The 14672-nt window shown below is 39.3% G+C and overlaps 1 protein-coding gene across 1 annotated transcript in view; it reads left to right on the forward strand.

Annotated features, from left to right (window-relative positions):
• CDC40 (cell division cycle 40) overlaps nucleotides 1-12084 on the forward strand; it is a 52076-nt gene extending 39992 nt beyond the window's left edge. Inside the window, exons 12-16 of the mRNA XM_062186600.1 lie at nucleotides 278-393; nucleotides 635-768; nucleotides 7497-7573; nucleotides 9033-9177; nucleotides 10141-12084. Coding sequence (XP_062042584.1) covers nucleotides 278-393; nucleotides 635-768; nucleotides 7497-7573; nucleotides 9033-9177; nucleotides 10141-10318 — 650 coding nt within the window. The 3' untranslated portion in view covers nucleotides 10319-12084. The remainder of the gene's footprint in view (nucleotides 1-277; nucleotides 394-634; nucleotides 769-7496; nucleotides 7574-9032; nucleotides 9178-10140) is intronic.
• The last annotated feature ends 2588 nt before the right edge of the window (nucleotides 12085-14672 follow it).

Raw genomic sequence — 14672 nt, forward strand, 5'->3', positions numbered from 1 at the left:
AAAACCTGAGATTCACCCAAGTGGCTTATATTGCTAGTTTGTTTTTCTGTTGCTTGTGGTTTTCCATCATGTAAGGGGCATTGTGATTAATCTGTTCTACAATTGGTAGAATTGTTTTTAATCATTAAAAATCTGTGAAAAGGGGCAGTGTCGTTTATAATAAAGAGCAAGAAGGCTGACCTCAAAAAAATTTAAGCAAATGACCTCTAGATCTTAATCCCACAGTCATTATTAAGTGGTCAAATTTATTTTATCTAATTTGAACCTTTGGTTTTAGGACAGTGTATATCAAGATTTACAAACCGAAAAGTGCCCTACTGTGTCAAATTCAATCCTGATGAAGACAAGCAAAATCTCTTTGTGGCTGGGATGTCTGATAAAAAGATTGTACAAGTAAGTTTCTTTACCGTATTTTTATTAAAATTCTGGAACTTTATGTTGTGTCAGAGGATGCTATACGGAACATGAATTCATTAATGTTTGCTCCTTTTGGGGACTGCTGATGTCCTGTACTTAGTAGAAAATAATGAAATACATAAAAACATGATATTGGGGATCTTCTCCCTTCCTGCTTTCCAGAATTCATAAATCTGCTTAACATCTGCCTTTACCTTTGTTCTTATTTGATTTACAGTGGGACATTCGAAGTGGAGAAATTGTGCAGGAATATGATCGGCATTTGGGAGCTGTCAACACCATTGTTTTTGTTGATGAAAACAGGAGATTTGTTAGTACATCTGATGATAAGAGCCTAAGAGTTTGGGAATGGTGAGTTTTCCAGTTGAAAAACTGATTTCCATAAAACATGCAGTTTAAAAATTTGTAGCCACAGATAAAACCTGATTATCAACCATTTGAATATTTTTGCAACTGTGATCCTGGTTTGCCAGCCAAGCATTGTAAGTAGGGGCCAGTTTTGTGGTATAGTGGGTAAAGCCACTGCCTGTTACACTGGCATCCTACTTGGGCGCCAGTTCATGTCCCAGCACCTCTACTTTTGATCCAGCTCCCTGTTGGTGGCCTAAGAAAAGCATCGGAGGATGGCCCAATTGTTTGGGCCTCTGCCACCCATGTAGGAGACCTGGATAAAGTTCCTGGCAACTGGGTTTGGCCTGGCCCAGCTCTGGCTGTTGGCGGCCATTTGGCGAGTGAACCAATGGATGGAAGATCTCCCTCCCCCTCCCTCTTCCCCTCCCCCTCTCCCTTCCCCTCTCCCTCTCTTTGTCTTTCCCTTTCTCTAACTCTGACTCAAATAAATCAGTAAATCTTTTTTTTTTTTAAGATTCATTTTTATTTATTTGAAAGAGTTATAGAGAGAGGTAGAGACAGAGAGAGAGGTCTTGCATCTGCTGGTTCACTCCCCAGATGGCTGCAACAGCTGGAGCTGCACCGATCCGAAGCCAGGAGCCAGGAGCTTCTTCCAGGTCTCCCATGTGGGTGAAGGGATCCAAGGACAAGGAAGATCCAGGGATCCACCTTCTACTGCTTTCCCAGGCCATAGCAGAGCTGGATTGGAAGAGGAGCATCCGGGACTAGAACCAGCACCCATATGGGATGCTGGCGCTTCAGGCCAGGGCGTTAACCCACTGCACCACAGCACCAGCCCCAAATCAATAAATCTTTGAAAAACAACAGCAGTGTGGCCAGTGCTGTGGCGTAGCAGGTGAAGCCACTACCTACAGTGCTGTCATCCCATATGGGCACTGGTTCGAATCTTTTTCAGCTGTTCCACTTCTGATCTAACTATCTCTTATGGCCTGGGAAAGCAGCAGAGGATGGCCCAAGTGCTTGGGCCCCTGCACCCATGTTGGAGACCCAGAAGAAGCTCCTGGCTTCAGACAGGCATAGCTCTGGCCGTTGCAGCCATCTGGGGAATGAACCAGCAAATGATGGAAGACCTCTCTCTGCCTCTGCCTCTCTCTGTAACTCTGCCTTTCAAATAAAGAAATAAATCTTAAAAAAAAAAAAAAAAAGACACAATTCAAGTAACCACGTAGAGAAATAAAAATCTAGTATTTGGATAATCTTCATAGTCTTTCCAAAGGATATGTATTTTGACTTGTTTCTCTTACAGTGATGATAGGTTTATATTGTGCTGTCTTACATTCTTACTTAGTATCTTACCCAAAATGGCCATATGTATGAACCACAGATGTGTAGACTATATTGGTTTTGTTTGGGATGAAGCATAAAATTGTGACCTCAAAGCCAATCCAAAGAAACTACTGATGTATCTCTTTAAGTCTTCAAAAGGCTGCTTTGTGATTATTCAGTACTAAAATTTGTCCCATATCATCACCCTTACACAAATATTTTCCTTGTAAAATATAATCAGAATATATGAGTTAATTTTGCTAGAGGAAAACAAAAAACCTTTTCAAAAGTCAAGAAGTATTAAAGCTAGTTTTATTAAGTATCATAAACCATGTGTACAATTTAGTTGCAAAAATACATAATAAATTTGTTAAACAATGTTTGCATAGAACCCTACTTGTTTTTATAATCAGTTATGAAGCACAGTTCAACCATGATTACAGCCATTCAAAAACTAGAATGTTCATCTTCCCACCCCCAGAAGATGTTCTGTTTTTAAGGAGAAATAGGAAGCAGCCAGCATTGTGGTACGGTGGATAAAGTGGCTGCCTTCAACACCGATATCCCATATGGGTACTGGTTTGAGTCCCGGCTGCTCCACTTCTGATTCCACTCCCTGCTAATGCACCTGGGAAAGCAGCAGAAGCTATTCCAAGTGCATGGACTCCTACCTCCCATGTGGGCGATCTGGATGAAGCTTCTGGCTCCTGGCTTCGGCCTGACCCAGCACTGGTTGTTGTGGCAACCTGAGGAGTGAACCAGAAGTTGGAAGATCAATTGATCTCTCTCTCTGTCTCTCCATCTCTCTGTAACTCTGCCTTTCAAATAAGTAAATAAGTCTTTAAAAAAAAAAAAGAAGGAGAAGAAATGGGAAGCCTTAAAACAGAATCAGTGGTTTCCTCCTCAGACTGAGTCCTTTTGGGAAACCGAGCAAGTCTGTAACCATTATCCGGACAATTTGAATAACTGAAGATTTAATAGAATTTAAATGTAACTTTCTCCCACACTCTCCACGACCATCACCTTGTCCAGTCCAACTAACCCCCAATTAATGGAGAGTCGACTGTACTTTATATATTGTCTTAATGTAGAGCATCACCTTTAAGGTCCAAGGTTTAAGTTTGCCTTGCAACAGTGATCTTTCTTACTTCAGAAATGATGTTTTTGCAGAGAATCTTATATATGAGCCATCTTAGATCATTTGCATGATGCTCTAAGAATAAATATATGAAGACATGTTTTATTTTATGTACCTTAACAGTTTGATTATACTTGAGCTTTCAATATTTCAACTCACTTTATTTATTTATTTATTATTTTGCTGTTGTTGCGAGAGAGACAGATAGAGAGCTCCCGTTGTCTGGTTCACTCTCCAAATTCTTACCACAACCCAGGCCATAGCTGGGAGCTGGGAACACAATTCAAGTCTCTTTCATGGGTGGCAAGAACCTAATTACTTGAATTATCATTGCTGCTCCCCAGGGTCCACATTAACAGGAAGCTGGGGTCAGAAGATAAAGCTGGTATGGAAGCCAGATTCTTCAATGTAGAACGCAGGCATCTTAACCACTGAGCTATATGCTCTATTTTTAATATAGAGAGGTCTAAAAGAAATTGGTAAACTATTTAAATAATGTACCAATTGCAAAGTTAAGAGCACTTGTGTGTTTTCTATAGTAGACCATTGATCAGCTAAGGGATAACATTAGCATGTTTCTTTTTATCCCCTATCAGATCTTAAGAAATACTTCTAGAAAGTCATGATACTCTTTCATTATAAACGATGACAGCCTCAGATTTCCTCTTAACCTGTACCATCAGAGCAGTTCTGACCAATCCTCAGATAAGATTGGGGGTTTCTTGTTTGTCATAGCCCCTGTCCTATGCTTCCCCCTAGCTTGTAGCGTGTTGTGAGTGCTTGTTTTTTCCTCTTTAACAAATTCTTTGTTGTTTTTTTGTAAGACTTAATTATTTGAAAGGCAAAGTCACAGAGAGGGGGAGAGAGAGAGAGAAAGGGAGAGAGGCAAAAGGGGAGAGAGAGAGATCTTCATCTGCTGGTTCACTCCCCAAATGGCCACAGTCTCCAGAGCTGGGCCAATCCAGAGCAAGGAGGCAGGAGCTTCTTCAGGGTCTAGGTCTCCCACGTGGATACAAGGCCTACGCACTTCGGCCACCTTCCGCTGTTCTCCCAGGAACATTAGCAGGCAGCTCGATCAGAAGTGCAGCAACTGGAACTTGAACCAACACCCATGTGAGATGACAGCACTGCAAGTGGCAGCTTTACCCAGTATGGCACAGCGCTGGCCCCTTAACAAGTTCTTAATCACAAAAGGAAGAACAGTGTTAGGCAGCAGCAGTCGATGTACCTGGCATGCACTGAGTATCTAAAGAAGTCATCGTTGTTGCAGTTATTAGTAATGTGACATTTATGGAGTAATTTCCATACGCCAGTCTCTATGGCAAGCATTTTATATGAACTCTGATTCACTGTACCAAGCAATCTTAGGAGATGTTTGCACTTATTATTCCCCCCCGCCTTTTTTTTTTAATATAAGGAAACTAAGTTAGGTTAAATAAATCACCCACGGTTATATTGGACCTGAATTCATATATAGGACCAACATTCAAATCAGGAATCTAAACTTAATTCCAAGGCTTGAATCTTTGGTAATGTGGGTGAGTAGTTAGATAAATGAACAAACTAGTAAGGAGAGAGTATAACTTGTATTTTTTTTAGTAAGAAGGCAATAAAAATGAGAATCAGTCACACTACCAAGACAAGTAGGATCCACAGAAGCATGCTTGTTGTGTCTAGCCATCCCTACAAGCAAGCACTAGTGATACTGGAGCTTACATAGGAGAGGAAGGCAGAGCCTGACCTCCTCGAATGAGAGCTGATCCCAGCTGTAGGAACGGCATCGGCACAGTGCCTTCAGATGTGGAGTGTTTGCCTCCTATACCTTCTTAGAGAAGCATAATGATGACAGAAGAAAACAAACCAAAGGAAATGGCTTTCTTAAATGATACTACACATCTAAGACTGTTACAACATTCTAAAGGAAAATCACAGATTATGTTAGGTGCTCGGCAGCCTGCAGGTATTTTAATTGATTGAATGCATGAAATGTTATAGACATGCTTTCTCCTGAAGGTATTTACTTTGGTGAAATATTTTTTTAAAGATTTATTTGAAAGGTGGAGTTACAGACAGAGAGAGGGGGAGAGACAGAGAGAGAGGTCTTCCATCTGCTGGTTCACTCCCCAAATAGCCACAACGACTAGAGCTGGGCCAATCTGAAGCCAGGAACTTTTTCCAGGTCTCCCACATGGGTGCAGGTGCCCAAACACTTGGGCCATCTACTACTGCTTTCCCAGGCCATAGCAGAGAGCTGGATTGGAAGAGGAGCAACCGGGACTAGAACCAGCATCCATATGGGATGCTGGTGCCACAGGCGGAGGCTGAATCCACAGCACCACAGTGCTGGCCCCTTGGTGAAATATTTTTAAAAGAAAATTTTAGAGAGGTTCATACTACTGTTTATCTTGAAAATTTCATATTTGGAGTGTTTGGTACAGTGATTAATATGACTTGAGATGCCTGCATTCCATATCAGAGGGCCTGGGTTTGAGTTCAGCTCCACATTTAGTCCAGCTTTCTGTTAATGGGAGGCAGTAGGTGATGGTTCAAATACTTGGGTCCTTAACACCCACATGGAAGAACATTTGAGTTCTGGGCTCCTGGCTTTGCCTTGGCCTACCCTTAGCTGTACTGGGGGTGTTTCCTGAGTGAACCAACAACTTCACAGTGACTCTCTCTCCTCTCCTTCCAAGTAAAATGAAAATAAATTAAGACATTTGTTAGTTGGGTTTTTTGATGAAATCACTTGCAAATTGAAGATTATTTTCCAGATATGAGGTGCTTCTACTGAATTACCATTATCTAATTCAAACATAGTGTTGTGTTCATAACTAACTGGGCAAGATAGACATTTTTGCTAGAAATAATAAAGTCCACAGGTTGTTCAGATTCATTTCTTGTCCTAGAGCTCGTTATACCAAGATTCCTTGAAATAAAGGGTCCTTTTGAATTTTTTCCTTTATTTTTAGTAAACCATTGATTAATAAGAACTTTGACTATGGTCAATTTGATTTAGAAAATGCTCTTCTATTTTAAAATATAAGATTATTAGCCACTAATAATAAATATGAGGAGGGGAAAATATGATAGGAATCTTCTTTAGAATAGGATACTTTTTAATACATTTGTTTCATTCTGCATGTCAGGTTTTTTTTTTGTTTTGTTTTGTTTTGTTTTTTTTGGTGGCTTGGAGGTATAAACAGTTGGAAATCTGACAAATGGTGTTGTTCCCCAGGTTATACCTGAAAATTTCCCCAGACCAAAACCTTGAGGGAAGTTTTTTCCAACCATTTGATCCTTCTAAATGGATGCATTAGTCAGTATAGAAAATCGTTACATGTAGGCAAATTATTATTATTATTCTTCAATTAATGAGCATCTAGGATCTTGAACCAGAGTTTGAAATTGAAATCACCACTTCATATTTTGAATTACTCATCAGATTGCATTGCCCACACATTTCTGATCTCATGAGAAGTGTGAAGACCAAAAATCCTTTCATAATGACTGAAGAACTATTATCACAGAGAATATTAAAAATGAAAAGGTACCATGAACCTTTGGTGATTCTCTACTTAGGTTGACTGGTTTTACATTTTTGTTGTTTATTTTATCCTTTTGTATCACTTGGGTTTCGTTTTGACTATTCTTTCTCCTTGTACTGAGCCTATTTGAAATGCTTTACACATGTCAACCAAAAATAGGCCAGGTACCAAGCACTTGATCCTCTTGGCCTTGGTCATTATTTCTGGATGCGCTAAAACGGCTCACAGACCCCTCCAGCTGTGCCTGCCATCCACTTGCATCGCTGAAGGCTTGTTAGCACTCTAACCTGCTTGCAGAGTAATGAGAAATTCGGATGACTGACAGGCAGATGACACTTCCTGTAGGCTTGCCTCAGACATCTTGCTTCTGCTTACCATGCTGCATTTTCAGATGAGTTCATTATGAAAGAACCTTCAGTAACAGATTTTTTTTTTTTACCATAAAGGCCAAAGTTTAAGTCAAATAGAATTAGAAAGCAAACTCACTGGCACTGTTATAATTATCATGGAAAGTCATTTATGAATTAAAGATTTATAATAAGCAATATGCTGTCATTTTGTGATTTTTCCCCCCTCCAGGGATTTTCTTGAAAGGTTTATGAAATATGCAGTTTTAATCACTTGCTTTGATTTGGATATTATCCCTTTGTTTCAGAGATTGTTCTTCTAATGGCCCTGTTTTAAATGACTTATTCTGATAGGTGATTTTCAATTTTTAGGGACATCCCTGTGGATTTCAAGTATATAGCAGAACCCAGTATGCACTCAATGCCTGCAGTGACTTTGTCTCCAAATGGTGAGTTAATACATACAAAATGTTCTTCAATGAGCTTCTAAGACATGGTACAATTTCTTTATTCATGAAAATTTTTGGCTGTTCCTTACAGGGAGAGATTGTCACAGTGCCATACTTGTACAAGGAATTCTTTTCTATATTAGAAATAATTGCTGGTTTTCAAATGTGAATCACCTTATCTACTCTGTTTGTTTTAAATAAAAAATAAAAGAAACAATGATTTATAGCCAACATTGCCTGAGCATCTAGGATTTTTCTCTGATAGTCAAATTTTTCTTTTTTCTTTTTATGCCATTCCAAAAGAATTAGTGATTTACTGTAAGCTCTTTTCTTTCAAAGGATAGGAAATTTCCATCTGATTCTCCATAATGAGAACACCTTAGCAATTTACTATAAAAGATTTTCCTATGCAAAAATAAGATGAACAAGATAAATCTATTTAATACTGTCTCCTGTACAGTAATCCGTCTCCTTTTAAGTACGAGATAATTTGTGCTACAGAGAAACTGACACTGTACTGATAGAATTGTAGCTCCACGTGGAGTATTAAAGCAGAGGATCTGATGCTTGGGGAACATCATCATTGAAGCCACAGTTCGCTCACACAGCTACTCTTAGTGTGGAGCAAGGGAAAAGAGACAAGGAAGAACTGGCTGTTCCATCTGGGCCTGTACTGCAGGCAGACTGGGGACAGCTCTCCAGTGCCTGTCATTTTTATGAGAAGATCAGCCTAACTGGATCCTATTTTGGTGATGACTGCAGTATACGCGTTATAACTGTGTGTCCACCTCTCAAGGTGTGTGTAAAGCATCTGTGACAATCGTCGTGTGCCTCTTCAGCAAGGCCATGGCCCACTCATGCTTTATGAGGGTTCTTTCCTTCGTTAGTGATATGTCGCAGTCTGTAGCATGCAAGCAGTTTAGGCTCCGGGGGCTTTCATGAATCCTGGGTAGAGAAAGAACACTGTGGCTTTTAAAAAACAGTTACTATAGCTTTTTTTTTTTTTTAAATCTTATCTCTCTTTTACAATTTTATTTAGTAATCCTAGGCTTTCTCACCACTATTAATCTTTCTTTATTTCATAATTGCCACAGATAGGTCTCTTTCTCTCCATAGGCCTGTTGTTTACACTTATTACAAATTTGTCTCATTTCATAAATTTTAGTTTAATCTTATTAACACTAGGCTTGGAATTTCTGTGTTTGTTCATTTTTTTAAAAAACTTTATATAAATAATGTTCAGTGTTCCAGGGTTGTATGAGCAAAGTCTAGTACACCTCTTAACACAATCATATTTAGCATTTTAAGTATTTTCATAAATAATGCATATTTTATATATTTAGCATTATAAAGCAGTTGTAAGCAAGAATATTAGTGACAGTGAATGTATTTTCAATAAAAAGATTTTTTTTTTTAATTTTCAGTCTTTTCTCAAATGTCTCTTTTATTGAATTTACAGGGAAATGGCTAGCATGCCAATCAATGGACAACCAAATCTTAATTTTTGGAGCCCAGAACAGATTTAGATTAAATAAGAAAAAAATTTTTAAGGGCCACATGGTAGCAGGTTATGCTTGTCAGGTGGACTTTTCACCAGACATGAGGTAAGTTTAAACCTACTCCATTCTCGTGATATAAACTATTGTTGTACAAGTAACAACATGTCACAAATCACTTTCACATATGTAATTATGTGAGAACCGTGTAATCTGTCAAAATGCCAGCTATAAAGGACAGAATAATTTATAAATATTATAATTTGGTTTTAAGTTCTTACTTCAGTATATCTTAGGTTATTTAGGTCTGTGTCCTTTAACCACTTGATAAATCCCTGTCTCTGTACCGATGCCTTATTTTCTCTGCTTTTCTAAGCAAGGCGAGATGTACTATAATCACTGTGTTGCTAGGATTGAATGCCAGAAGCATTAACTCTGCAGTGTGAAAGTAAATTTGACTACAGCTTGTCAGTGCCGAAACCTTAAAGCCAGCTTTTGAATAGTCCTCTCTCACACTGGATTTGTATAGCCACAGTCTTGCCAAGAGTAAAATTCTGCTTTCATTCTCCCATTCTTAGTTAAGTTATAGGTAGACGTGATTCTGAAATCCCTGGTAACTGGACCTTTAACTCCTGCCTCGGAGTCTGTCCTGGATGTAGTTAAAAGATAAGGAAAGCAGGACACTTATGAATGTGGTGGAGTCTACAGTGGTAGAATGGATCTAATACCTTCACTAGCTATATGTGAAATTGGTTCCTCTGTGCTATTTCTGACCAGAGATGAAATGTGATACCCCTTTCCTTGTGGACTCTGAGATTTCTAATCTTCCCAGTTAAAAAGTGCATTCTACACTTGGGTTGGTGGTTCAATGGTAAGATTTGTAACTTTTTACAACTTGAACTTGTAGAAGTTCAAGTTATAGGCTACTTGCTTCATGTTCTTCCTTGTTATTCAGAGTATTGTATGTTCACACTGTTGTTGTTTTATGTTAAGCTGAAAAGATAAAATCTTTTTGTTCTTCACTCATTTGGTATGTGACTCATATGGAATATCTTTCTCTTCCAATTGCAGCTATGTAATTTCAGGAGATGGAAATGGAAAACTAAACATTTGGGACTGGAAGACCACAAAACTCTACAGTCGGTTTAAAGCTCATGATAAAGTGTGTATAGGTGCGGTGTGGCATCCTCATGAAACATCTAAAGTCATCACATGTGGCTGGGATGGTCTGATTAAACTGTGGGATTAAGGAGAATAATCCTTAAACTATCTAGGATCATTTTTGATCCAATGTCATATTTAACTACTCATATTATTATATGTGTTGGATGACAACCTGATTTACAGATAATATCTTCCTTACATGGCCTTATGGAATTGACCCATTACTTGAAAAAAAAAAATTTGCTAAGTCTGACTCATAAAATTCATTGACAGCTTCATTTTGTTCTATACAAATATTATTTATGCAGAGAATGGCCATTGGTTTTGTATCTGACAAATAGTTCTTGTTGGCAGGCAGTTTTGAGTTTCTCCTCATGTCATACTGAAGGGATCCCTTTGGGGTCAAGAAAGAATCCCTAGTGGATTCAGCATTATAGAGGAGATAATGTAGTTAATAATTCAAAAAGGTACTGTATATGTACATCTGCAACCAAAAGTGCAGTTAAAAAAAACAGGGATAATGTAATTCAATATAAATCTGACATAAGAATTAAATCACACATAATTACTGTTCATATTATTTTCAGTGGGTCAAGTTCCGGTCTTTTGGCTTGAGTTCCACTATTTTTGACGACATATGTTATATATTTTTAATTGTAAATCAGTAATATTCTTTGACTGCAACATTCCTCTGGTTATTAAACAATATGAAATAAAAATCAGTCCAGAGTTCTTTCCTTGACTTCCTTCCTGATCAGTGTAGATAGATCTATTTTGTTTTATCAGAGACTTATATTGTTTTGGAAGATGGAACTGGAGAGAATGAGCCAAGACTTTGAGTTTTATTTATATGCATGGACAGTAAGGAGCTTTCAGAATCAGGATCTACTGGGTCATTGCTTCATAGTTGTTACTACTGAAATCTTCCTCACAGGAGAAAAGAGTATGAGGGCAAAGTCCACATGTCAACTTGTAATTTCTTAGAAGTCGTATGTTTTATCTTTAAAATTATTCTGATTTTGCTTGTAGATATATATGACTTTTTTTTTTAAGATTAGAAAAATTGTAAGCATCTTTCCAAATCTTTGAAAGAAATTGACACTCCAGGAAGATGGCCAAGCCTCCAAGTTTGAGGAGCAAGTGACCATGGTAAAAATAGCTTAAACACTTGAGATTATGAAATCCATATAGCCTCATGAATATGGGGGCTAACAGCACTTTAGTTTGACAAGCCCTGTCTCCTGTTCTATTACAAATCTACAATGGGCGTTTAAGTGTGGTTTGAAATACTTCAGAACCATGCTAAAAAAGATTTTTCTGTAGCTGCTCAGAATGCTGGTGTGGCGTTCAAATCATGTTGAGTGTTAAAAACCTGAAAAGAAGATTAAGGGCTGAGTCCTGTGCTGTCATAGCAGGCATGTTCCTTGCCTGAAGACAGCTTCCAGTTTTACAAATCAAAGTTTAAAAGGCCTGGTATGTATGACCACTACCTGTAGACACAAATAAACTTCAAGGAAGAAAATAGAAAAAGCCGTGAACATGGAGAAGATGCAATTTTTGACACACAGGCACTCAAAGAAACACAAACACACTGCCCACCTACTACCAGGAAAAGTGGGAAGTTTCTGGAGAGGGAAAGATTCAGACGAAACCTTACCTTTAGTCCCAACCATTGGTTTTAACAAATGTGAATTACTGAAATGTGATGGGACAAAAAAAACTACTATATTTAAACTGTCTTGTTTGCCAACAGTATTGTACGTTACAAGTCATAATTTCTAAATCTGAAGTTATTTTATTGTGTTTTTGACTGTTTCTAAACTAACTGTATATAAAAGTTGCCTCTTTTTTAAAAAAGATATTTTTTAAATAAAGCATTTTTGTAGAAAGTGTTATCAAAATGTGCATCTTTAATCTCTTTTTAAGTCTTGGATCTGTTAAGACACATCAACCACTTGCAGATATAAATGGATCATATGAAGAGAAATGATGTGTTAGAGGAGTATATGGTGTACTGTTGTATACTATTGGGTTTCTTCTAATTAATAAAATACAGGGCAGCACCCTTAGAGCGCACAGATCAAGTTTAACACATTGCATAGTTATTCATGATTATACCCCATTTTAGAGTACATAAACAAGTGGGAGTTTTTTTAGAAAAATCATGTCTGAAGATCACACTGTTACTGGACGTAAGCATCTGGCTCCTTCTCCTCACTGCAACCTCTTTGTCATACCCATGACAGATTTCCTTCCCGAAAGTTAGGAAAAAGGTGATGCTTTGGTGAAAGATTGAATCAAGTGAATAGTTAAATATTGAAGCACAACTGGGAATATTTTATGCTAAATAAGGAGCCAATTTTAAGATCAAAAAACAGGGAGTTGCATTTGTATTTATTTATTTGAAAGGCAGAGAAAAAAAGGAAGAGACAGACAGAGAGAGAGACCTTCCATCTTCTGGTTCACTCCCCAAATGGGCCAGGGGCCGGGAGCTCCAGTTATGCTGTGAGGAGTCTGATGGGTTAATAGACAGGTTGGTCCTGGTAGAAACACGGTGCAAAATGCTTGCTTCCCCCAAAAGTTATCATCAGCAAGATCAAGGTGCCAAATCCCACGGCATGCCTCTCCCAAAAAGCTGCCTTTAACCAGGGAATTGCGTTTCTAAATAAAACATACTGAGGGACAGGCACTGTGGTGAAGTGGGAAAAGCTGCCTCCTGCAGTGCCGGCATGCCATGTGGGCACCAGTTCGAGTCGCGGCTGCTCCACTTCTGATCAATCTCTCTGCCTTGGGCCCCTGCACCCACGTGGGAGACCCAAAGGAAGTTCCTGGCTCCTGGCTTTGGATCGGTGCAGCTCCGGCCATTGCGGCCAATTGGGGAGTGAACCATCGGATGGAAGATCTCTCTTGCTGTAACTCTGACTTTCAAATAAATAAATAAATCTTTAAAAAAAAGACTAAATAGTTCTTAAGGACTCATTGCAGGGCAGGCTTATACCCCTAACCTGTTTACAAATTACCTGGAAGAAAACATTAAAATGAAATAGCAAACCCTCGGATGACAACTGTAAAGATCACCACACTAGCAACAAGTACAGAGGGCTCTCCTCATGAACAAAGGTTCTCAGGCTGTGTGCTGGGTACCACCTGTTCTGCTCCACTTCCTATCCAGCTCTCTGCTATGGCCTGGGAAAGCAGTGGAAAATGGCTCAAGTCCTTGAGCCCCTGCTCCCACCTGGGAGACCCAGAAGAAGCTCCTGGCTCCTGGCTTCTGGTTGGCACAGCTCCAGCTGTTGTGGCCATCTGGGGACTGAACCAATGGATAAAAGACCTCTCTCTCTCTCTCTCTCTGCCTCTGCCTCTCTCTAGCTGTGCCTTCAAATAAATCTTTAAAAAAAAAAACAAAAACAAAACAAAAGTGCTAGGCCGGCGCCGTGGCTTAACAGGCTAATCCTCCGCCTTGCGGCGCCAGCACACCGGGTTCTAGTCCCAATCGGGACGCCGGATTCTATCCGGGTTGCCCCTCTTCCAGGCCAGCTCTCTGCTATGGCCCGGGAAGGCAGTGGAGGATGGCCCAAGTGCTTGGGCCCTGCACCCGCATGGGAGACCAGAAGTACCTGGCTCCTGGCTTCGGATCAGTGCGATGCGCCGGCTGCAGTGGCCATTGGAGGGTGAACCAACGGCAAAAAGGAAGACCTTCCTCTCTGTCTCTCTCTCTCACTATCCACTCTGCCTGTCAAAAAAAAAAAAAAAAAAAGTGGGTCTCAGCATGAGACCTGGGGAACACTCAATGCCATACTTCATCAAAGACGCTTATTTTTCACATCTTGACATTTCCAAATAGGGCAGTAGTAAAAATCAATGTTCCATAGTTTCATTGCTAGCACTCATTTACTCTAAGTGGGTCATAAAATAATTGATAAAATACAGTGTAGACAAGGCAGGTATTAAGAGGCTTTAGAAAGAAGAGCCATTGGGAGAGAGGAATCTACTACAGCAGCTAGATCAGAAGTCATGTTATGAAATGCTTATTTGGTCAGTGAGTGAACTAATAACAATAACAAAAACCATGGGAAAACTTTTTAAGTAGGCAGTATTCTAGTTCCCAGCTCAGTCCTTCCAAATCACAGCACGTTTGGCAAGGTTGCATAGGGTGAGAAAACCGAGGTGGTGGCCCAAATTTACTATGGGCATTTAGCAAACTAGACTATTTGGAACACATGAAGTTAAAGAGAAATTTAGCTAGTAAAAGGAACATGTGTGTGCACGCATGTGCGTATATGTGGATTCCATATCCCTAGTTACTTTAACAGCTAGAAAATTTTTTCAATCTAAACATGATGATTTTACCTGGAATTTAAGAATAAAGCAGGGGCTGGCATTGTGGCACAGGGGGTTAAAGCTACAGCCTGCAATGCCGGCATCCCATGTGGGCACTG

Source organism: Lepus europaeus, chromosome 3 (assembly GCF_033115175.1).
Source record: "Lepus europaeus isolate LE1 chromosome 3, mLepTim1.pri, whole genome shotgun sequence".
Lineage (NCBI taxonomy): Eukaryota > Metazoa > Chordata > Mammalia > Lagomorpha > Leporidae > Lepus > Lepus europaeus.